We start from the raw sequence: 26375 nt of genomic DNA, 5'->3' as shown, positions 1-26375 counted from the left end.
TATATATATATATATATATATATATCATTCTACTTATCAATGATATATATCATTTAAAGTATCTATCATTGTAGGATCTACTGTATAAAAGCGCCCTGAGGCTACTGTTGTTCTGATTTGGCGCTATATAAATAAAATTGAATTGAATCAAGAGCTCATACCATTTTGAATAATTTAATTTAAGTGACAGGGGTGTACTCACTTCCTGTGAAAAAACGATTTAAAAACACATACTGTGTAGGTATGAAACTGAGATATATCACCTTAAGAGCACATCTCCAGGTACAGAATAAGCTTGAGCCAAACAAATTTCCTTTCACTCGAAACCTAGAATTCGACCCCAAACAGGGTGATTCCAGGGTGGAAGTGAGCTCAGTATGCTCATGTGAACACCTATAGTGTGAATTACTTTTTTACAGTCAGGAACTGAGCTGTGGTATTGACAGAGCTGAAATAGAGTGCAGAGAAGGCCCTATACTGTCTCAACATTATTTATGCATTCCACTTCTTTCACTGGGGGAGAAATATCTTCTCACATGTAAAGCCACATGTCATATGATGCAGTTTTATGTATGATGCTCATTTTTCAGATCATTATACATAAGACTAAGCCTATGTAAGTCTAAAAGGTGAAGTACTGACCTACTTATCATTTGCTTTTTAGTATTTAACATACCTATAAATTGGATTGATAGCATATGTGTGTGTGTGTGTGTGTGTGTGTGTGCGTGTGTGTCTGATACATTGATGATGAGCTATAATTGGATAGACTGTTTGATTTGTGGTGGCTGGGTGTTTCAGAGGAAGTCCCTTTCATGTTTTCATCACTCATCTAGCACATCTCTTTCCTCTTATATTGTCTGTCACTCTTTTGTTTTCCTTTCACTTTGTTTCTACCCTTTCTATCACCCCCTTCTCTCTCTTGCTGTCCTATATGCTCTTCCTCTCTTCTTCCTTCCTCTCCCTCTCATTCACTCCTCTCCTCATTCCCCCACCTCCATCTCTCTCCTTCTCTCTCCCTCTCTCTTTGCAGCTTGCCTATGTGGGCGCGATTCTGTCAAAACCTACTGTGTGTTTGTGTGCGTTTGTGTGTGTTTATGCGTGTGTGTTTGAACAAATGTGTCAGCATGCCTTTTTGCTTTACGTGTGCATCTGTGTATTTGTGTTTGTTCTGTTTGCTGTGCATGTGCAGTTTGATTTTGGTGATCTTTGCGTTTGTTCTCTGTAAGTATGTCAGCGTGCATTTATTCTCAGGTTTGGTTTGTTTGTTGGTGCTTATTATATGTACGTCTGTGGGTGAGTGTACATATTTATAGGAAAAGAAGATGAGGGAAAAAGCAATCTATATATGCACTTTTTCCATTTTCAGTTCCTGTACTGCACCTGATTAAAAAAATTATAATCAAAAACGTATTTTCTCAAAAATATAATTTTTTTTAAATCTTTATCTGGGAGAGAGGGAAAAGGAAAATAAAGGTGGCTTTTCTGATCAGTTTTTCTCTCAAAGCTTTGATTTCACCACACGTAATCAGTGGATTCTTACATGCTTGTGCTTACTGACACACACGGGCGAATACACAAAAACAGCTTTGAGATTTTCTTAGCTGCAGGTTCAGCTTTTCAAACAGAGACAAGTCAAGAGTGTGCCATCAAGTGCTTCTCTCCCCACTCCCAACTGTTCCCTCCTCCTCCTCCTCACTGTGGTGAAAAACTTTCTAAGAAACACTTTTCACTTGGCATAAGAGTGCTTTGCCCTTAAAAGAAAGCTTTGTAGGAATTGTATTTTTTTTTTATGTGTGGTTTTTAACAGAGTGTCTCCTGTGTTTCAAAACACCCTCTTTCAACCTTTATAGCCCTAAAAATGACAGGAGAACTATACCCAATTGGGTCTTATCGTGCACATTTGCAGGCCCATTTTCTTTTAGAGCTCTTGCTGCATATCTTTAAAAAATCTTGTACATAATGAAGCTCTTCGGTTCGACATCTGTCTGAAACAGGTTGCTTTAAGTACACCCTCTTAACTCCTGCTCTTAAAGTCACTGTGTTAAGACCAAGCTCCGTCTTCTATGTACAAAATGCAACTAAAATTGATCATTTTGGGGGCATTTTCAAATCACACTGTACCTGTGGGATGAGGATAAAATGAATTGTTTCATTTCAGATTTCTCACAGCTGTCCTATATACTGAAAACCCAAGGTCGTTCTTTTCAGCCTTACAGCTTTGCAGCTGTTGCTTGTTGAATTTTCAATTTCTGTTCTTTTTTCTTTCCATGTGATGTAAAACACATGGGAATAAATAAATACACAAACAAATAAATAATACTAAAATAAAGAATTAGTAATAATAACAAAAGTGTTTAAAGGCTGGAGCTTGCTCTTTTCTGATTAGCCAGTGCATGGAAGCTTCTCCTTATAAGACTTCCATTAGTTATGAAAAAATAACGATGATATTTGATTTATTATTCTTGTTTTTACCTTAAATGTCAATTTAAATAAATATTTTATAGTAAAAACCAGATGTGAACTATACAATGTTCTGCTCTGAGCTGCCATCTTTAATAAGGACTCCAGTTGTTCAAACATATCTGCCTGTCAGTATCACTCAGCGTAGGCACGTACATGCAGCTGTCTAAGCCACCATCTAACACTTTCCTAACTGTTTACAAACCAGCTCTTTCTGCTCTGCTCCTTATGACCCTTTATGTCAACATAAATGAAACATTTTCTCTGTATTGTCATAGTAACTTTGTAAGTGTAGCTTGTGATTGTAGTAAAATCACCAAGTGGGAATAGACTTTCACATGCTTTAACTCTTGTTTAAGCAGTTGTTGTTTTAATATATATATATATATATATATATATATATATATATATATATATATATATATATATATATATATATTTACCTCTGAGTAACATCAGCAACAATAGTCAGTGTGCCTGAAAAGTCCTACAGTAATATTACAAGTTAATAACACTGACACGAATATTACTACATTACTTCAGTATCTGATGTGATGAGGGAACTCCAAACTCAGAGAATACAAAACAAGAAATGAGACCATTTTACCTTAACTCTTAATTCTAAATTGTTTTGTAAATCCTGCTTATCGAGACAGAATCCTAGAGTTCAGCATTCAGCTGAACTTCAGTTCAGTTTGTCAGCAACATGTGTGATAGTAAAACTGCTCCACTATGCCAACTGTAGTAATATTTTAGATAATAAATGCTGTAAAACTAGTAAATGCCTGAGGGGTATGTCATTTAGTTTCTTTTTTATAGGGACACGTTTACAGTTCCCATCCCTGGTTGAGGTATTATAAGAGTGTGATGGGAAAATGGGGCTCTGTAACATGTGGTTAATGTTGGTAAAGGCCTATTTTGAGAATGATAATCTTTTCCTGAACTTAATTAAGTAGTTTAAGGTAAGTAAGTCAAATCGTTTCAAATTTAACAACAGAAGGGGGGGAAAAAGAAAAAAAAACACTTAAGTATTATATGCAGATTGCTTGATAATAAAGCTACTTATAAACTGAAAATCAAACAAAACATGAAAATAATAGAACAGAAACCTAAAAAACTGCCACCAGGCTAGACACTGTGTGTCTTTATATCTTTGATGAGAAAGAAAGTCTGCTGACACTGACACAGGCCAACATAGAAGATCAATTTTATGTATCTCCCAATTTTATAACCTTATCATAAAAAAGATAACATGGCCTGCCATATTCAGAGAAAAGTAGTGTGGGAATAGTGTTGAAACTGTAGTGGTTAAACACTACTCCCACCTGTTACTGCTTTTAGTCACAGAGAGTGAGAGAGCTAATCACTACCCATGTGTCGCTAACTTGTCCCCCATTTCTCTGTCAGTTGCGATTGGTTGCAGGAGGTTGATGGCAGTTGCTGGGAAAATTATTGCCAAATCTTCAGTCACTTAGCCTCCAGACTGCTCACTGCCCCCCTGTCCACCACCTGTTGCTATAGAAAAATGTGTATTTCCCAGGCAGTTGTCAAAAACCTCATTGTGATTGTTTTGCTTGCTTATTGCTGTGGTCATAGTTTGAATGGAAGTGCTGGACTTGTCTAGCCAGCTACTCTCTGAGCTGCAGCGAAACTGCAAAAACTGTGACACAAATGGAGACTACACCCTTTAAAGCATGTTGGCTTCAACGCTGAGCCACAACTTTAACTTTGAAGGTAAACCTTCTCCATTTCCAGTGTGTCTTGGACTTTATCAAACTCTACTACCAATCGGCAAGTAGTTAGCGAGTATTTGCAGACAAAAATAAAAAACTACAGGCAATCACAGTAATCTTCTAAACCAGGAGCAGCACTTTCTTTGCAACCAATTTGGAACCTCTTGGACCAGGGAATATGCATGCTTTCCTTTGTGTGTGTGCGTGTTGCACTAAAACGCAATCTAGCACAGTACCATCACTAACATAATTTTATATTACAGAATAGATAATTAAGAAACTTAAACAAAAGTTGTGTAATCAGAATAAAGCCAAGTCAAGTGAAGTAGCTTTCATTACTTAGCACTTAGATTCTTTTGGTCGTTTTTATGATTACTCACCATGTTAATTTACTCCTTACATAAAATAATTTAATTTGCCTAATTCAGACAATGTTAAGTGTGGAGACCAATTTTGGGTAAAATCCATCCCTCCCTCCCCCCCTCCCCTTAATATGTATCCAGTTCCAGGTAGTGGGGGCCCGTAGCCTATCACAGCTGTCACAGGAGGAGAGGCGGCCAATTTACAATCACAAGTAACCTAAGCAAACCATGACTCTTATTTGTTGTAGTCAACCTTCATTTATATTAATATTTCAGCATACAGTATGTTGCATCATGCTGCAATGTCACATGGTCATACAGAAAATGTGATCAGGGGGTGAAAGGGAGAAAATCTGGTGGGATATGATTTTAATCCAGTGGGAATACAGAAGCTACTTCAGCTACAATCTTTAAGCACAGAAGTCTAATTTTAACAGTATTCAAAACTGCTACACCCACTACGCATAGCCTCATCCAGAAGATAGGTTGTTTGGAAAGCTCAGGTTGTGCTCTTTTGAACTGCTACAAAAATGGATGTGGTTACTAGTGAATATTCTAAAGTACATCCTGAAATTATAATTACTTATCTCTCCTCCATGTCCTTTCCTTCCCTGGCTGAATAAGTGGCTGAGCTCTTACATTAAAGCGTGCAGTGAGAGGATTCATTTCGCAAACAAAAAACCTCGTGACCTTCTCTCCACCTCTCACCATGCCTTCCTCTATCACTGCACCATTCAGACTCTCATCCCTCCTTCCCCTCTTCTACTCTCATCTGGCTCATATTCTGTCTATTTGTCACACTCTCTTCCTTTTTTCGTGCTCTTGGATAATGTCACTTAAGCGGCCATGAATCAGTTATCTCTGTTTTATTCAACTGTGAGTGACCGCTCATTTTGCTGAATGTGTTTGTGTATGCAGTACATGTGTTTTTATGTATGTTAACATATTGCACACGTTGAATGAACTTCTAATTTGAGCAAAGAAACTGACAGACTGCTTTCTAAAGGAAAGGGTGAAGCTAAAAGTAGATATATATGCTGCATCATTTTGTTTTTAATGCCACAGAAATTATTTTAGCAGAATGTGTTTAGCTCAACAGGACAAAAATTATCCAAGAGAACTTGTGTTTGGATTGTAAATGATAGGCACACAGCGACTTAGAGATAATTTCAAGAATACTCAGAAATCATAATAAACATAATCCTGCCAGTCCGTTCAGCAATGGAAACACTTAGCATGAAGCTCCCAGTGCACAGTTTTTGTGCAGATGTTAATGCTTGAGAGGGTTTGGAACTGTGCAGTTACTGAGACAGTAGAGCACTGGGAACTTACACACTATGAGCTGCAGCATTTTCTGTAAATGTAAATACTTTGTCACTGTCCGTCTAATGCTTTAACTTTGCAATAATACCATTTACTACCTGACTTGTTGCAACGATAGCATCCTGTTACACTACCCCGCTCCAGCCCCTGAGAGCCATTCTGTCACAAATGTTTGTAAAAGCAGACTGCATGACTAGGTTCTTCATTTTCAGCTGAGGCAATGGGACTGAAAAGACCTGAATTTAAAGATTAAGACGTGTGGTGCAATACTTTTATCCATACTGTGTAAGCACATTTAATATGTAACAATAAATAAAGGGTCCAAAACAGTGAGAGAAAATGGAAAGAGAAATAGGCAAATATTGAGACAGAATAAGGGGGAAAAACATTATTTTTTTTTTAGAGAACATAGAGATGAGAAGGATGGCCACTTGTGAAAGATAAGAACTGACAAAGATTCATTGTTAAACAGTGGCATAAAATGAAAGGAACAGAGAGTGAGACCTTAAAATTAATATTTATTTTATAAGGACAAAAAACAAGGGGGAGACAGGAGGTGCAGAAGGGGCTCCATGAACGATGTGACACACAGAAATTGGAATGGATCCAATTATATGGGATTGAGTGCGGATTTATTAAATCAAGCAATTGATTTAGATAAGTGTTGAAGAGGTGGTTTTCACACAGGAGGGGGTTGGTGACTGGGAGTCAATACAGAGAGTGAAACCTGTGAAAGGGGAAAAGGAGAGGAATAAGAGTGAATACCATAAGAGGAGTTAAAGCGTCTCTTTCTGCTTTAGGTTAAGGAGAGAGTGCTCACATGCCTGGACATCACACAGACAGCACGAGGGAACTAGCAGGTTGACAAAAAAAGAGCTTAATTAAATCACAACTTTATTAAAGATTCTCACATGCACCATCTTGCTGCCCATGCTATTGCATAAGTTGCATAAGTTCTGTATTTTAGACGAGTCAATTATATGTAATTTCCTTAAAAAAAGACAACATAGGATAAAAACCCTACAAGGATATGCCAGCATGAGGAAATAAAGAGAACTGGTAAATTAATCTGTGAAACTAACATAAATGACAGATGGGAAGCAGAAATGAAGCAGCATCATTTACAAAGATAATAGATGTGTTGCTGGTATGATTTGATTATGTAATCCTATTGCACTACACTTAAATTTGCATAAAAGCAATTCAAGAAAACACGGCACTGATTCACTCTTTCTCTATTGCCAGCTGTTTAAAATGTTGCTAAAAATTTTCCACAATCTTGGATGGCAACATGACAAAACTCAGCAAGGAGGTGAGAGCCAGAAAGGGAATGAGAAGCAGTAACCGAGAAGTGAAGTGGGAGGTAATTCTGTATAAATTTACTCTTGTGGAAAAAAGAGAGCTCCTTCAAGAAAAAAGAGAGGGAATAGAGAAACTGATTAAACCCATTTAGAGCTAACGACAGCATGACAAAGAATCTGTCTGAGATATGCAAGAATCTGACATGAGAAACTAGTGACAGCAAGATCATTTATACTGATTTGTGGAGAGAAAAGTTGGGAAAAGGAATAATATGGAATGAATAAAAGTGATGATTTCTTCAGAAAAACCTAGGTCGAATCGACTTGTTGGCCTTCTTAACTGCTTGTTCCTATACAACATTTCTATTATCAAAAAAAGTCCTGAATGTTTGCTGTCAGTTTTAACTTAAACCACTATTACTTTGCATGCACAGTGTGGACTGTCTGCTCTTGAGTGTTACTATTACAATGTAAAGTTCAAGAAGCAACAAAAAGAGTATTGTAAGTCTCCCCAGCTTTGCAAGTAACAAAAAAAGTGTAGGATCACGCTGAAGAGTGAACACACATTCTTAAAAACCCAGGGATGTGTTCTTGCCACTTCTCTCCCAAAGCATTTGTTGCCTTTATTCAAATACAGATCACAGCTTACGGGTGCCACAAATTATAAGATAAACCTATATATACCTGTAAATACTAAAGTCAAATGGTGTACATATGTTTTTCACAAGAAATCACAATAACCTTAGCTAGTGAGTGAAATATGCTCTAAAACTATTATCAAAGACAGAGCAGACTGGATGCTCCCCTGTTAGGAAGTGAACTACCTGCTGCCCCATGGTGGAACCTGATAATCCACAACTTCATCCAGTCAGTTTTAAGTCTACTATTTTGTCCTCACTGCTTACACTTGGGCTCAGATTGAAAAGGCTGAGCTGGAGAAGGGTCTCAAGATTGGGACCAAGACTGCTAGATAGCATTGTGGCATATACAAGTGCAGTTTACAAGTGAGATGGTGTTAGCGCTTTCTATCACAGCTTAGGAATAATGTGGTAATAGTTGGGTAATGAGGTGGAAACAATATGGATGTAACAAGTTATCGACAACGATTAAAGCTGAGTAATATTACACTGAAATTTGTGTAGCTGAGTAATGACGATCTAGGAACTATTTGTAATAACAACTGTATGCACATGAGGCATAACCTATTAGCAATAATGTTAGCAATATATAAAATAGTAAAAATGTTTATAAACAGATGTTAAAGACATAGTAACCTGTTGATAATAATAAGGTGATACTGGTTAATGCTTAAGCATATTAAAATTAAATATAAAATTTTATTGGTGACTTACAAAGCGCTGAATGGACAGGTTCCAGAGTATCTGTCTGACTTATAGCAGCCTCATAGGCTCCCTAGCGCTATTAGATCAGGTGACCTTTTGCTCTTGGCTACACCAAAGTCAAGGCTGGTTCATAGAGGTGACCGGTCGCAGCGCCTAAATTGTGGAATGATTTGCCTCTCTACATTAGAAAGGCCCCTACCATCAATCTTCAATACATTTTTACTCATTGTCTTTCAACACAGCACGAGAGTTATTTATCTATTTACTTATTTATCTGTTACTTGGTATTAGGGCTGCCACAAACGATTATTTTGATAGTCGACTAGTCACCGACTATAAAACGTACAGCTTACTGCACCAGCATAACTATCATTAGCTTACAGCTTTAAGTGTTTAAGGTATGTGCTAACTAAAAATAAAGACAAGACGATAGTTTATTAAATTTTAATGAAATTTGCAGATTATTTCGGTGGAGTTTAATAAACTCCTTGCTATCTAAACTATAACAGCGGAGTATATTCTCAAGCATCTCACACTTCTGATAATCAGTTGTCTGCTTGATGTTTATTCAGCTGTATAAATACTACAACTTTAATCTCAGCCAAACTGATTTACGCAGGAACAAATAAAATACTAAAAAAAAGCCAAACAATAAAAGTTTTAAATTATCTAAGTGACTTATATATGTTTAACCTGAATAGCGAAAGACGGCGGTGGGTTTGAAAACGATTTGCCAGGAGTCCGGTGTTCTTGGGCTCTAGTGAGCCTTGCCCCCGGCTAGCTATCGAGCTAGTGGGTAACAGACGTCTCCGAAAACATCAGAGCACTTTTGAAAATATGTAGTGTCTTGATAAACTGAGCAGATATTTGAGGTTTACACATCTAGTTTACACAGAAAATATGCTAAACGTTTATTTTGTGACCCAGTAAGAATAATAAAAGTAATATTAAAACTAACTAGCAGACAGAGCTACTTCTTCTTCTTCGGGGTTTAACAGCAGCTGGCATCCTTGTACATGCAGTGCTGCCATCTTCTGTTTCAGTCCGTTATTACACTCTTAAATACTACTACTTATTCCTGTGTCTTTTGGGATCTGACAAAGCTTCAAACGACGCGTCGACTATTAAATCAATCGTTGACAATTTTGATAGTCGACGTAATCGTGACTAGTCGACTAATCGTGGCAGCCCTACTTGGTATTTGTTATTTGATAATGATGCTATTTCTGTTACATTAATTTTATTGTGTAATTTTATCTTGTACAGCACTTTGGCCAGCACTTTTGTTGTATATAAATGTGCTATATAAATAAATAAACGATATTAGGATCATGTTACCATACTATAATGTGGGACTTATTCTTATGTACCCATCATTCTGCTTTGTAAATATTACGTACTGTGACCTGTGACCTGTGTGGACGTATTATTATTACTCCACTATTACCACTGAATTGCCAAGCTTCAACATAAAGAGCAAAACTTTATTTTCTTTCATTTTACAGAAAAACTCCCATCTATGACATACAGTCATATCACATTTAACCATACAAGTGTTCAAAGTTGTAGTACCTTCTAACAAGTAATCGGAATGAATGTAATGTTACTAGAGTGTATTAACACCAGTGTTGCCACAGTTACTTTGAAAAAGTAATATATTACGGACTACTGATTACTCCTTCCAAAAGTAACTTAGTTACTTTACTGATTACTTTATTTTTAAAGTAACTAAGTTAGATTACTAGTTACTTTATTAGTTACTTTCAGAAGCTGCCAATAACACTCCCCACTGCCTCAACATAAAAACATCAACCGATTTTGCCAATACTCACTTTATTGGAAGTGTATTTTAACAGTAATGTCAACAATATATCTCCTGACATTTGAAGTTGAACTTAAAACTTTTTTCCTGACAGAAATACTTGTTTGTATGAAAATAAAGACAGTCTTGTTACTTCACTTAACATAAATACTTTTTATAAAAAAACAAACAAACAAACAAAGAGTCTTTCTTGACTTCCCTTAAGATACTTTTTATACCATCCACATGTAAGCACTATTGTCCGCTTTTGTAACTTTGGACTAATCTTATGAAAAAAAAAAAAGAGACTGCAGGTCCAACTTAAATTGCCTTACTTCCTTGCAGGTAATTGTTTTAAGTTAATCAACTTGAAAACTTTAATAAGTTTATTAAGTGACTTTGATAAACTTAATTCAATTACTTGTAAATAGTTATTTAAATTGGATTCCCCATTCTCTGTTTTTTCAGTATATGTTGTCATCGCATGTTATGGGGGAAACAGTAGAGTGGAGCGAGTAAACCAGTGGTTGTACCTCATTAACAGAAGCTTCTCAAACCTTTTGTCAGAAAGTCGATTTCTTTTAGGCGTGAGCACCAAACCTCCCAGACTAAAAAGTCGCTCCACAGGAGCACTTGATGGGGTTGGAGTGTTATACTTTAAAAAAATTGTCTTTATGCTTGAAAATTTATGCAGAATCTGAACGTCGTAGCCTGACATCAGGTAGTCCATGACTTCTTTTTCTGCAGAATAGGTCTCCTCCTCTGGCTCTGCCTCAAAAGTGAAAAAGTCCATCTCACCTTGGCTGCTAGATGTAGTAGCACTGGGCACACTGGCAGGGTTTTTTGCCAGAGGAGCAGTGGTGCAACACTCTGCTGTCAGAAGCTGTTTTACTCGCTCCCTCCTTCCTGCATCTCTCAGCCATCGGAGTTTGAATTTTGGACAACTGGCAGCTGCAAGAAGGGCATCTTTGTCATCCAGCACACCGGCGAAACGAGTCTGAATAGCCTAAAAAACATAATTGATATTTTTATGCCTACAATTTATTATGTTATTGAATTATTTGCAAACCATGCCTAATATGAGATCAGTATTATGGATTTATTTTGTTTTAGGTTACTTGTAAACATTTTAATTGTTTTAATCTTATTTTTCAATGATAATTAATATTCTGTTCCATGTTTGTGAATTGTATGAAGCAAAAAATCTGACTAATTTCAAGATAGAGCGTACCTGTACAATGGCATCTGGAAGGCCTGCAGTCATCCTGGAGAGGTCATCTTTCACAGCCTGGGTCTTCTGCATCAGAACTTCAAGTGTTGGTAGTAAAGTTCCATATGGACAGTCGCCTTGTAAAATGTCCAGTGCTGCAGTCAGAGGTTTCATGGCCATGCAGTACTCATGCAGGAACTGGTATTCTTGATCTTTGAAGCACTTCAGTCCTAGCTTTGTGCACAGAGTATTCAGCTCACCCATGGGGATTTCTGCAATTCTCTTTACAGCATCAAAAAAGGAATTCCACCTTGTGGCTGTTGGTATTAGGAGCTTTCTTTTGCTGATTTCTTCCACTGTTTCTGATGCAAGTGTAGATCTACTCGATTTGGTCCAAAGAGCTGTGCATTTTGCTGTGCTGCTCCTATACACAGCCCTGCTCTCTGCATTGGTTGTTAAATGTTTCTCCACATCACGTGTGCAAATTATGTTGATGGTGTGCGAAGCACACCTGCGGTGCGGGGGAAGAGACAGCTGACCATCACTTTCATTCTCAGCCGAGAGGATTTCTGACAGATCAGAAAAAGTGACATCATCGTCTTTGGGGCTGGACTCTTCCTCCTCCGTCTCATCATCGGACTCCGTGACAGGATGATAAACTTGAAACGCCTTAACAAAGTTGGATCCATTATCAGTAACTGTTGCAACTACTTTGTTGAGTAATCCATAAGAGGAGTGGATGTTTTCGATTTCTGTACCAATGACATCATACGTGTGTCTACCACGAATTCGCCTACATGCTAATGCAACCTTGTGACGCTCTAATGTGGTTCTACTGATCCAGTGGAGCGTTACTCCCATATAGCTTCTGTTGTTAGCAGTCCAAATATCCGCGGTAGTTGAAACAAAGTCAATCTCATTCAGTGTGGCCTTCAAATTTCTCTCCATTTCTGTAAACTCCTTCTCCAAGTAAGAAGTAAAAGTCGTTCGGTGAGGCAGCTCGGCATTAACAGAAGTAGGGATCTTTTTTATTATGGCACGAAACGAGGGCGAGTCAACAGTGTTTATAGGTAGCATTTCTTCTACAATATACTGCGCGACCAACTTCTTCAATTCTTCATCACTTACTGGTTTTGCACCAAAGTCCAACTTTTGTTGTTTGGGGGGTGTAGGACCTTCTGCGGAAGTCACGGCTCTCTGCTTCGGACCACTTGGTGGGACTCTCTCTGTGAGTTTGACTGTGCTGTGCTGTGACTCCAAATGTTTCTTTAAGTTTGACGTAGTGTTTTTGAAGGTAGATAACACTTTTTCGCCAACACAGAGTGTACAACGAACCTTAATATTTAAATCTTTAGTTGACAGAAACTCAAAATAGTGACCATATTTCCAGCTAAAGAACGAACATCTCTCTCCCTCCATTGTTGTTTACACTTTTTTACGTCGCTGGCTGCTTGTGAGCGGGAAACGTGACCTGTCGCTTATGTGACGTTTCACGACACGTATGCGTTTGTCATCCGCTGAGACGAAAAGAAGAAACCAAATCTTTTTGCTTAAAAAAATAGTAACGCACAGTGGTTTGGACAAGTAACTTTAATCTGACTACTGTTATGGAAATAGTAACGCGTTAGATTAGTCGTTACTGAAAAAGTGGTCATATTCGGAGTAACGCGTTACTAAGCAACGCGTTACCGGCATCACTGATTAACACAAACCTAAAATTTCTACATTACATAGTTTAGCATTTATATTTCTCTTTGCTCTGCTATTAAGCATTCATGAGGCTGCTTGAAGCTTGCGTGTCACATTGAGTATTTCCATATCTTGCAAACGGGGACAGTTGCTTGTCAGATTATGTCATACACTGATTGATGTATGAATGTGTTTGCTGCTGATTCTCCACTTTTAGATGAGCAAGAGGTCTTTACGGTTCATGGAACGAACTATTATCACTGAACCTGTGTAAATTCAATTGCACAATGACTTTACTTGATATTTCAAAGGTTAGATATACAGCATTTATGTGGCCAGTATAAATCAGAACATCATTTATGTAAATAGAGATTGCTGAATACTTAATGGTATTCATTCCTAATGGTTTAGAGCAGAGGTCCCCAACCTTTTTTGCGCCACGGACCGGTTTATGCCTGACAATATTTTCACGGACCAGCCTTTAAGGTGTCGTGGATAAATACAACAAAATAAAACTAGTATCGGTACCGAAAAAAAGAAGATTTATTCATAACACACGTGAAAAGACTCAGGAAAACTGAGTTAACGATAAAAACAATAACAAAATAACGCTGAAAAGCGATAAAAACCCTGAAAACCATACATTTCAGACCTGAGCCTCAACTCTCGCGGCCCGGTACCAAACGACTCACGGACCAGTACCGGTCCGAGGCCCGGGGGTTGGGGACCGCTGGTTTAGAGGAACGGGCAAACTGCCCAAAGCCGCACAAACGCAACTCCTGCCCTTAAAGCTGACACAGATCACTGGTAGAAAGAAATTTTTTTTTTTTTCATTTTGTAAGAGTATGATTAAGGCGTGGTTAGGCTTACAGAAGAATCATTGTTCATTTTACTTTACTTTTTTGCCACTATTGAAGTAAGGGGGAACTTTGTCAATACTGATGCAGCAATAAAGATATGTTAACGTTTTTAAGAACAGTCTTACTCATGCTGTTTAAAAAAAGGTTTTGACTTGTGGTGGGAAAAGAGACGTGCGGACTGGAAAAACTTTTCTTGCTAAAACAGTGTGATCAAAGGCTCCCCCATTCCACAGTTTTTTTTTTCATATCAGATCTTTGGAGCACATAGAGTTGAATGACCCTTTTGTTGTGGAATTATAACTCTTTCTTTTATTAGGCACAACAGTTTAAAAAAAAATTGTGTCAACACTGTTACATTTATTATTATCCTGCCGTGATGCCAGGAAGTCAGGACTCAAAACTCAGAGTAAGGAAAATTGCTCAGCAGTTAACAGAAAGTTTATTTAACAATGTGACAGTCAGAAAAAAAAAGCAAGAAAAACTCAGGGTCTGGTTAGGGTTTCTGGAAAGAAGGAGAAAGGAAAGTTAATAGGGGGGTTCCAAGCTGTAGGTAAAGATGGAGGATGATACAGTTACTTTTTTCAGTGCCGGCGGGGAGGGGGGCATTTACCTGTTCTCATTCCAGAGAACAGGTACATGGCAATGGTGGAGAGTGGGCAGGCAAGATGTGATTTACAGGATCCAAAATAGGGCTGAAGCGCTTTGCAGGCAGTGCAGACGCTCAACGGAGAAGACAAACTGGAGGCGTGGAACTGAGCTGGAAGCAGGTGAGATGAACCGGAGAAGAAAAGGAATTATTCACAGAAGAGGAACCAGGAACAGCCAGCTCGACAAGGCAATGCAGGCCAGGTGTGAGGGGAAGTGATCAAGCCTGATGTCCACCCAAAAAGGTGGACCCACTGTTGCCAACTTAAGGGAAAAACATATGCTTGCCATGACATATCCTGTAGATCACGCAGGGTTAATAATGACTCACCATGGTGACTGCTTTTAGTTGACATGGTTGCATTTGAAAAACAGTATTTTAGGTTAGGATATATTGTATAATTTGTCCCTACATATATTTTTCTACAAATCACTCTGTTGTATATTTCTTCTGATTTACTACAGGCCCATGCTGCCTTACGTCTGATTGACAGGCTATAGGCTGGAGACGAGTGTTGCATCTAATCGCTGTAGATGACTACAGGCTCTTGATGGATGTCACTCTGAATTATTGCACCCAAAGTGATGTAGCAGCGCCAAGATATAGTAGAGAGGCAGGATAGTGAAAGCACTGATACAAATGCTTCAGTAACAAGAGACTGTTTGCGTTTGATTTAAGAGTGGTGTCTGTGACCAATCAGCAGCATGATTTAACCAAATGATTCTCAACACTTGCCTCCTCCTTACAGTGTGATACAGTATATGGGCCACTGTTAGCAGTTTATCTGGTAGCATTGCGTTAATCAGCTTATTTGCTGCTATCCAAAAGGGAGACAGCGGGCCTTTTGTCCAATAACAGTGCTGGGAAATCACAGCAGTACGCACCAGATTCCTCATTCTCTCTTTTTTTCCATCTCACTCTTTGCTTCTCTCTCAAGTTCTCCCAGCTCAACAAGAGAGAAGCAGCTCTTTTGCTACTTTTCTGCAGCGAGAAAGCTGCTGCTGAAAAGTAGATTTCCAACCTCAGCTGAAAAGTGGATTTTGGAAGACCAATTGTGAAGAAATACGATGGATGGGCAAAAAAAAGGAGGAAGGATAGCGGGATAATGATGAAAGCTAAAGTGTTAGAGTTAAGAGATGGAATGTTAAAAGTCTGGATAAAAGTGTAAAGAGAGGGTAAGTCGTCATTATGCATGTGTGTGAAGATGGTGGGTAAGTCTACTTCTATGTGATTCAGCTGGCTCATTAGTCTAGACATAGGCACAATATTACATATTTGTGTGTGTGTGTGTGAGTGTGAGAGAGAGAGAGATAGAAGAGGTGCACATGTAGAGAAATGAGATGAAAAGCTTTTACAAGCCATATTAGCAAGTGCCTTGAAAGCCAAGTGGCAGCTTTTGTACTCCTTTTTGAGCATATGCACGCTTACACACACACACACACACACACACACACACACACACACACACACACACACACACACACACACACACACACACACACACTCTCATACACATTAACCACGTTAGTCAGCTTTAATCACACAGCATGATAGGGATTGCGTGAATGTCTGCGTGCTTCCGCTAGGCCTCTTAATGTTGATAATAATGGACTCCTTTGCAGTAATAGATCTGTCATTCAACACAATTAAAGAACCACACACACTTCTGTTTGCCACTTCCCATATTGCACTGGGACATGAACACTCACTGGAAAGCCAACACCATTGTGTCTTTATCAAGTCATCACATTTCCAATCTGAAGTATTTGTTTGCAGCACTGTCACATTTAGTTTAATTGGTATAGTCAAATTACACACCCTGACACTTGCACATGCACATTTCTCTTGGAATTGTGCAAATGTAATGCTTGTATTAAGGATTAGGTCACAAGCTGTCACATTTTCTCCCGAGTTATAATTAAGGGTTATGTAATACAATGCTGTCAGACACACTATTAGGCTCACAAACTCAAAGAGGCATGCGCATATAGGTAACCATACACTTTGATGCATATGCATATATACTCCACAGAGCTGAAAGTAGACGTTCATGCAAAAACACATGCACAAGTTGTTGAATAGAGAGCGGATGTAACGCATGCTGCCTCTGGACAAGAGAAGATTGTGAATTATTGAGACGATGCCCTGAAACAAGTGATCACACAGTGCCTTGCACACAAACACTAATTAAAAGGGGGAAAAAAACCGCACATGTATTGTTACATGTACATCTTGTCCTTTAGTAAAACAAGCCCTCCGGTAACAGAGAAAACTAGCATGGGTTAACAGCTCAACAGTTGTCAGCTGTGCTAAAAGAGCTGCAGCAGGTTTTTCTTTTTTTTAATTATCCATTTGAATTTTAACACAATAAACTTGCATTACTTAACACTAATGTGTGAGTAGAGCACAAAAGTGATGGTGGCTGAAAATGGGAATTTGTGTGCCTATTGTACGTATTGCACTAAAATTTAAAAAGGCATCGGTAATTGTATTAATCTTCTTTATCTTTATCTGTGTTTATAGCATTTCTGAATAGTTAAATGTTATGCTAAATATATAAACCAATGTGCTTTTCTTTCAAAAACAAGGACATCACAAGTGACAAAGCTGCCATCATAAAACCGTTTTCACTTCCACTGTGTAAAAAGAGTTAAAGATGGATAGAAAGGTGGAGGCGCACATAGAGAAATAGATAACATCCTTTTCAGCCATAGGACAAAAAAGACCCAAATGGTTTGTCGGAGAACAAGAGTGAAATAGTGTAGGGGAAAAAAGATAGATGTATGAATAAATGGGATTTCAGTCCAAGCCATGGGAATATCGGGGAAGAGGGAAAAATGATGAAATGAGACAGACATGGAAATAGAAGCAGACATGGATAGATGATAATGGCTTTTCCCCCTCAAAACTATAGCAATGAAAGAGAGAGGGAGATGAAAATGGATAGATAAATGATAATGTGACTTCTGTCTACTTTTAAGCCCTGGAACTAAGCTTCATGTTTGCTGTGTAATGACTGACTGAAAGCTGCTTAAAGTATGCTAAGCCTAAAGCTACATCAGCTATTTACATTAACCCTGCCCATTAATGTGTCATTGTAAGTTAATAAGTAGTCTTACAGTACAGTAATTTAAATAATATCTGATTAAATAAACTCTTTAGTAGAGTTAAAACTGCAAATGCTAACATGAAATAATATCTAGTATGTGTAACTCAAACCTGTATAAGCCCAAAAGCTTGAAAAATTGTTTCCTTTGGTCAAGTTTTGGAGCTGAAATCGCATCCCTTCCACTGACCTTTTCTTCTAAGCTGTGAAGTAAAACCTTTTTTGTGATTGTCAGTGACCTTCCAGCTCCAACTGCCTTCCTCACCATATGTTCTGAGAGAGACAGCAGAGTATTTAATAAATGCAGGAAATCCCACATTCAAAATAGATATATCTGTGTATTAAGAATGCATGGTCCTATACTCATAAATGTTCAAGTTACATGCCTGCATGCCCTGTATTATTGAGGTTGATAGATATGTGATGCGTGTGAGGTGTGGTGTGTTGAAATTAGAAGTTAGAGGACAGCGAATTTAAGACTTTCAGAATCCAGAATAACGCTGATCCAGATATGGAAAGAAAGTAGTTGGAGAGATTTTTCAGACCTTTGTTGTACAGCCAGTTTTGCAGCTTTCCAAAATGACACTAAAACACTAATGAAAAGCTTTCTACATTTAAATTTCTTTGAAACATAAAAGTCTTCATATCCAAACAACATGACTCCAAAATACACATATATGACATACAAGTGATTTTACGTATGCAATTTTTATACTTCTATAGCAGGAAAACAGAAATAAAGGATAGAATCAGTTCTACACCCAGTACATTCTGGTGGAAGAGTTTTAACACTTAACTTTTATCTCTTAAATCAGTTAGTTTTCAGTTCAAATGGAGGACAAGACAGCTATCCCTGCCTCTCTCTTAGTCTCACTACAAAAGAGAAATAAATTGCTTTTGAATCATTTAACAGAACCAATGGCTAACCTTAATTTTCTCTCTCAGATCCTTAGTGTTAATAATTTAAGTCTGTGTGTGTGGGTTGGGAGGATATAGCCTAGTATATCTTTGTCTCTCTGTCTCGTTTCATCTCTCATATCTACAGTAACAAGTCATAAAGTTGATTTTTAAGTCGACAAATACTCACATGCTTTCCAATAAATTCTATTAATATTTGCAGATATTCATAGATTACTAATAAAACCCTTCCTGAGCAAACGTTTCTCTATGAGCCAAAAGACAAACTTGTTTCATGTCGTGTCTGTTTTCGCAGTTCACATCATTAAAAGGATTTAAAGGCATTTCTGCCTGACGACAGATTAAACATTTTAGATGCAGCTAAACCTGCCTCATCATTTCTTGCTCCAGCCCGATGATGATCACACACATATGAGAGAAGTATTGATCGCCCCATCTAACACTTAGTAAGAAAATGGCTTTGTAAGATGCAGTAATCCATACAATTTTATTACCTTTAAATATTTACCAAATTGTACAATATAGATCTGTATTCATAATACTTTTGATCATCCAGAAAAACAATTTACTGACACTCTCGAGAGGCCTGTGAAGTTTTGAATAAACAAGAAGAAACCCGAATAGGTCAATGCCCTAATTGTTTTTAAACAAGAGGAATGATATTTGAGCTAAAGGTTTACCACTTCATACACACACTCTTAAACAAGCACAGCCTTTTATGCGGCTTGACCGATCTCCGATTACCTTAATTAATGTTAGCTAGTTTCCTGTTTCTCACTCCACCGGGCTCAGAGCCAATCAGAAATCATGTTTCTTCCAAGTATATCTGATGACTTGACAACACAATAACGCTGCATTTGTGCTGTGTGTGCATTTTTCTGTTAGCGCGTGCATACTATGTGTGATTTTGCGCGTAGGTGGGAGCGTTTTTGTGTTGTTGTGACAGTATCTAACTGAGTATTTGTCCTTTGTGCCAGCACGCAAGGATGTGTCATGTGCATGTGTTTGTGTGTCTCCTTCCTTTTGTATGTGCGTGAGCATACATAAAACGAAGGGTAGGATTACCAGCTTGTTGTTGCAAGATAGGATAGGATTACATGAGAAAGAAACAGGGGAAGGAGGAGAGTGAAGGCAGGAGGTGTGACAGGAGCTGAGATAGAGAAAGAATGAGATAGCTGGTGTGATAGTTAGTGGGATGAAGTTGAGTTTAAAAAGAGGTTGGGAGGCACTTTAAAATAAGAAAAAAGAAAACAGTGAATCGAAGGGAATGTGACTTGAGCAAGGGAATAAATGTATATACAGCATGTGGCCAAGTTTTGAGGATGTGGTTTAGCTCTGCTAATACAGACGCAAGCAATAAAAGACAAAAGGAGCTTCTGTAGATAAAGGCTATAAAGGCTGGGGAAGTGATTATCTTGTTTTTCGGGTTGATATGATCTGAGTGCGTAGCTTTTTCTTAGCTCCAGTTTAATGAACTCCAAGTAACAAACACTGAATATTGGCTTTGGATTAGGGCTGAACGATTATGGAAAATAATCTAATTGCGATTTTTTTGCCCCAATATTGCGATTGCGATGCGATATGCGATTATTTTTTAAGGTCTTTGTCTTCTGTATTATTAAACAAAGACAAGCAATACATCATATAGTATGGCCAATACTATATTACATTAATTTTAAACTGTTCTTTCCTGGAAGACAGACCTCTGTTATGATGACATGAGGTGATGCATGAATTGATGACTGACATTTTTATTTAACTTCTTCAATCACAACAGTATATTTGAACATACACAATAGTTTATTTTTAGCTTACAAACATCTGAGCATAAAGTGCTGACAAGGAACCCTGGTGTAAACATTAAAATGAAAGTCAGTACAATGTGCAGATTGCAGAAATATACATAAAAAAAATCAGTGGCTTTACCACACTCAGTTTTTCGACATCTGTGAACTACTAGACAGTCATTCAATTAAAAAATAATATTAAATAAATAAAACTAATAAATAAAAAATACACACATCTTACTGATCTCTGCAGTCAGTAACATTACACATAAAGTGCAAACATAATAGCAATTGTATAAACACACACACAAACACGCCTTTAAAATTTAAAGGCGTGAAATTGGACGGTCTAGCCTTCTGATTAGCGTCACCGCTGTCTCGGTGGAGTTTAATAAACTCGGCCGTCTGCTTCTTGCTATCTAAAATATAACCAGACACTGGTGTAAATTCTCGACTGTCTCATACTTCTGTTTAATAAGTTTTCTGTTTGACATTTAGTCAGCTGTGTGAAAACCAAGGAGGAACCCACCCGGGGGATTAATAAAGTTTTATTTTATCTAATCTAATAACTTTAATCTCAGCCAAACCGATTTACTCACGAACAAACAAAACACTGAAAAAAGCCCAACAATAACATTTTTAGGTTGTCTAAGTGACTTATATATTACGTTTAACCCGAGCAGCGAAACTCCGCGGTGATCTGAAAATGATGTGCCGGGAGTTGTGCCGTTCTCGGCCGCATCAGTAACCCTCGAGCTCCCGGCTAGCTGTCGAGCTGGTGGTGGTCTGAAAACGTCGAAGCACTTTTGCAAATATGGGATATCTTGATAAACCGAGCAGATATTTGATGTTTACACAACTACTTTCTCGCCTGAAAATATGTTAAAAGTTTATTTTGTGACCCAGAAAGATTAGTATGAGTAATTTTAAAACTTAGTAGCGGCCGCCATTGCTGGAAACTGGAGTTTGGCTGGGCCGCGCTATGAATTCTGGGATATGGTAGTAATTTGGACAGCCTTCGGCACGTCGCTGTGACGTAATCGGTCTACAAATGCGGCCTCAGGAGGATGCAGCCCATGAATTTGGACATGTCCAGAGTATAATCGCAGCCTTTGCGGTTAGAAAATTGCACTTGATCATGTCGCGATATTATCGCAAATGCGATATATCGTTCAGCCCTACTTTGGATTATCAGTGAATACAGAAGGTATAGGCTTTACTTTACAAGGCATGCTGAGACTCACTTTAATTAGAATGACAACCAAATAGTGGGTATAATATTACTTCCTTCTAGTCCATCATGAAATAAAACAGCAATAGTAAAGGAAACGGTTTCACACAAACCCAAACTTCCGCAAAACAGTGTGCACACATTAAATAACTGAATCATGATTTGCTTAAATCATTCAGTGTTTTCCAAAGTCAGCTGCATTGTTACTTGTTTCTTTTAACTCTTACATACTTTTCATATTTTATTCCTTCACAGTGTTGTTACCCCAGGCCCAGATTTCCCTCATAATAAGTGTTTGTGTTGAATTTAGAACTAAATGTCTATTTAGACATTATTAAGGAAACATTAATTAATCCTTAATTAATTCACCAATTTTAAAATATCTAGATTTTTCTGTTTTTTGGGTCACTTTTGGAAAAGTAACCAATTTTAAGACAAAAAGAATGACATTTAGGATATTGTACTGCTGTCAAATGTTTAAAAAAGGTCATATTTCACCTCAACAGTATTTAAGGATTAAGAGCATATTGGTAAAAAGTAGATGCCCATTTAGAAAACCTAAATGAAATCATAGTTTTACGATGTCATAGTTCAAAACCTAAGCTTTTTGCCAAATTTTAAACAACATACTTTACTTATACACTGTTGCCTATGAGATGTTTAACCAAATAATAATATGAGTCAAACAAAAAGCTAGTAATACACTGACTTATATTCAAAATATTGGACAAATTGAAGCCATCCAACTATTAATATCATATTGCCTAGGTTGTGCAACCTCTAAGTAAAAGAGCAGTTATTGTGTGTTGACAGTTGTCTGTCTGGCTGCCTCAAAGGTTGATCTTGTTGTATAGGTCTATTAAATTAGGCTTGCTTCCAAAGAGAAACATGGATAACAAAATTAATGTCGACATATCGATCATTGCTTGGATCTTTTCTTTGTAATGCCAGAACATTTCTTGGCTGTATGCAATATTTCCTTTCCTTTCCTTTCCTTTCCTTTCCTTTCCTTTCCTTTCCTTTCCACACTGAAGAACTTCAGCTTCATACGTTGCCCATCCCCCACACATAAAATTTGGCATCTCGAAATACAAACTTTTTACTCACGCTCTCTGTTCAAGAATAAATATTGTTGTGAAGAATTACAGAGTATGGCATTATTAAAATAAGGGTGAAAAAGCCTTTGGGTTATTAATGTTTGTTTATATTTGGGTGCACACGGGTTTCTGTTGGAGTGAAATGAATGCAGAGTGAAGCAATAAAGGTAGAGACGGCTGGTTTCCTGAGCCTTTATGCTAATCAGTCACTTATACATTCATTCCACTGCCACTGTCTGCTCAGTGTCACATCCCAACTCACACACAATCAGACATAAATGCACATAAACACGTGGACTACCTTCATCAGCCTCTCACTTTGTTTCAGTTGTTTGTTCTTTATTCAGTTTATTTTTTTATGTTAGTACATTAAAAATAATAATATATACACAAAAAAATTATATAAATAAATACATCTTAACATAGTGATATTTGTTCGTACAAATGGGAGAAATGCTGTGAGGTTTCAAGTTAGTTTCCACGTCTACAATAACTGGACTGAAACGATCAACGCGAGAGAAGCGTTAACAACTAGCCTGACACACTAACATGCACTGAGCTTCACTTAATAATCAAACAGCTGTTACTTGTAAGTGACATCATCACACCTGCAGGTGAGACACTGTAGTGACAAGTGAGACCGATCACTGCCTTCGTCACATACAGGAAAAGGTGAGACGTTAGAAAGAGCAACGTGTGATTGAAAAGAGTGCTTTAGGTGTGCATATGTGCCTGTGAGCTTTTTTTGTTGTTGCCATATTTACACATTTATCTGTGACTATGTGTCTGTCTTTAAAAGAACAAAACCGTAATCTAAATCTAAGGATCTAAAAAAATACGCTCCAAAGATAAAGATGTCAGATAATTATATACTTTTGGTCCACAGTACTTATCAAACCAAAATTAAAGATGAGGGCAATAAACACTAGCAATGGCTACAATGAGTAGGGGAACATATCAATAAAACAAAACAAAAAAATGTGTTTACAAAGAGTAGTAAACATAAGGCTCATTTATGAAGCCAAAAAGCTCCTGCATTAGTTTTTCTTTGTTATGTCTCGTGATGGAAATTCTATGAAGGTCCAGGTAGTGTCTGGCCATAGTTTATTCCTAGAGACTACCTGGATTGGTAAGGTGCAAGTGCATATTTAAAGTGTATGTATACACATATATAGACTTTATTTACTTGGGGTGTGGCACATGGTCATGAGCTTCTGTCTAATTTGAACCATTTGGGTTTTTTAACTTCTAGAAGATGTGTTGTGTCATAACAGCTACTCTCTCACTGACAAGGACATTTCTAGCCATTTCAATACACATGCAAAGTCCAAAGATCAGCGACCCAAAGATTACCAGTTAGATGCCTGTGAAGTTGACCTGCACCTTACTCAAATACACGTAGCACAGTAAACACACACTTGCAAACAATGCGGCAAGCGTTAGTGTGCTCGTTTTGTTTGTTTGTTTTTCCTGCAAATGCATTAATATGAATGTGTGTGTGTGCTGACTACAGTAAAGTGCAAGTGGCACCCCATCCTTCACTCTGACCCCCCCATCCACCCCCCAAGTACACACACATGAATACACTTCTGTGTAAGCACCGAGTGTCCCTGTAATGAAGTTTAATGACTGTAATGCTGGGCCAAAAAAGAAGGGGAAGGGGTGGGAAAAGGTACAACAACATCACCTGTCTGAACGTCTGGAATGGTTGTGCATTCAGGAAATAATACAGTTTGCAAACTACAGCAGCTGATGCAACTATTTCAGCATACAGCAGCCACAAATTGCTGAAAAAAAGACCATCTAAGGGAACAGCTACTAAAAAAAAACAAAAACTTACAGCATTTTTCAAATAGTTTTAATTGATTTGATATATCATTGTGGAAGCATTGTGAAGCACCATTCCTTGGCACTTAAGAGAACTTAGCAATTCATTTTCTTGTGATTTTACATATTCAGTTGTTTTATTGAGTCTGATAATATGTAACTGTACTATCAATTTCTTAAATGAGCCAAAGAATCCTTCCTGGCTTAACGCTGCACAGTCAGCAAGTCCAAAGAGCAACAACAACAATATTTTATCAAGCTAAATTACCCAAATGTGAGCTACACAGCGGGGAGTCTGATGTTAATGTGTATCTGCACAGTGGACACAGGAGAGAACAAGAAGTAGGTTAAAAACTCCCTTGCAGTAGCAAAGAGCCACAACTAACAGTGATGCTAATTAAATGAACGTCAGTTTGAAGGTTAATTATGTGGGTTATAATTGAAAACATCTCAGTGTAACTTGTGGGAGAGAGAGTCATTTTTTTTATTATCACTTTTTTCAGCTAAATAAAGCCTTTAATCAAGTAAACTGATTCTAGCATGCTTTAGATGTACTGCCTATGCTAATACACTACTTCAAATGATACAGTAAGTGCTACTGACCAAAATATTGTGAGTGGAGAAGCAAAAAATGCATGAAAGTAGGGAAAGTGCTTTAGGGATAGACGGCAAACACTGCAACTATTTGACGTGTATCACCTGGTGACAGGCAACCGAGGTCATTATTAGTATGCCAAACCATGATGTCTTGAATTTATTCATAGGTATGACCTCTTTATGAATCTGTATGTATGAATAAGTGAATCCCTCAAAATGATTGAGGTGCGACAACAGGTAGCAATGATTTTGATGGATGCATTAGTCCGCTGAGACTGTTTACAAATTGTTCTCAAACTGGATGACCTCAAAAAATAAAAAATAATATCTCTTTTAGGTAGACTTTAAAAAGTTCAGTGATATATGTAAAATATAGTTTGGGAAAAGGTAAAATAAGTTCTCCTTGTTGAGGCTGAAGAAAAAAAAATCATGCTTTCAGAGGTTTCCACTTTGATCAGTATGTGCCAGTGTGCTATAGCCCGAGGGACAGTGACAATGACAGAATGTCCCGCATTGCTATCAAACACTCTTGCCTAAATCATTACTGATTATGATAATTTTTTAAACAGTATTTTTTTTTGCGACAATTGATCATTTATGTGGTTTTGTTATGATCTGTGTCATAGTGTACTCTCTTATCAGCTTTATTTATAGAATCTCGAGGGGTAATTACATTAATATCTTTTTCTATGTGTCATTATATTTAGAGATGGGAGAGTGTGCAAACAAATAAAGCTAAATGTTCATAAGCAAAAGGGGAAAAAAATGGTTTAAAAGAGGAAAATAAAGGGAGTCTGCATTGTGTGCCCTTCTGCCCCTCCCTTCTCATGTCCTGGTTGGAGGCTGCTTGTGTTTAACCTTTAGAAAGAAGCCAGTTAAAAGTGAGTCCCACAGGAAGCAGTGTGGGTGTGCACCACTAAAAGCAGTTTATTCCACATGCAGTCCACTTCTTTCATGAGTTTAGGGAGACCTTTTGTTTTCTGTGCTATTCTTTTCTTTGTCTGCAGGAATTGGTCCTGTTTTGTAAAGATTTGGCAGGAAACCAATTTAAACAACAAGAAAAAAAACCTTAAAAAACTTG

At 37.7% G+C, this 26375-nt stretch overlaps 2 protein-coding genes across 2 annotated transcripts in view; one reads left to right on the top strand and one right to left on the bottom strand.

The window, feature by feature from the left end:
* Window positions 1-26375, top strand: part of LOC309719019 (transmembrane protein 132C) — a 305935-nt gene that overhangs the window by 50675 nt on the left and 228885 nt on the right. The gene's annotated exons all lie outside the window — the stretch shown is intronic.
* Window positions 10342-15086, bottom strand: LOC309719497 (uncharacterized protein; the record flags this gene model as incomplete). The annotated part of the gene is made up of 5 exons (XM_082555651.1): window positions 10342-11332; window positions 11558-12840; window positions 12976-13053; window positions 14696-14842; window positions 15062-15086. The coding sequence occupies 5 exons, from the start codon at window positions 15084-15086 to the stop codon at window positions 10814-10816; spliced, it is 2052 nt and encodes a 683-aa protein (XP_082411777.1). The 3' UTR covers window positions 10342-10813.

Source organism: Aulonocara stuartgranti, assembly GCF_965226115.1.
Source record: "Aulonocara stuartgranti genome assembly, chromosome: 12".
Classification (NCBI taxonomy): domain Eukaryota; kingdom Metazoa; phylum Chordata; class Actinopteri; order Cichliformes; family Cichlidae; genus Aulonocara; species Aulonocara stuartgranti.
The sequence above is the reverse complement of the archived record's forward strand: the minus strand, read 5'-3'. Positions and strand labels throughout refer to the sequence as shown.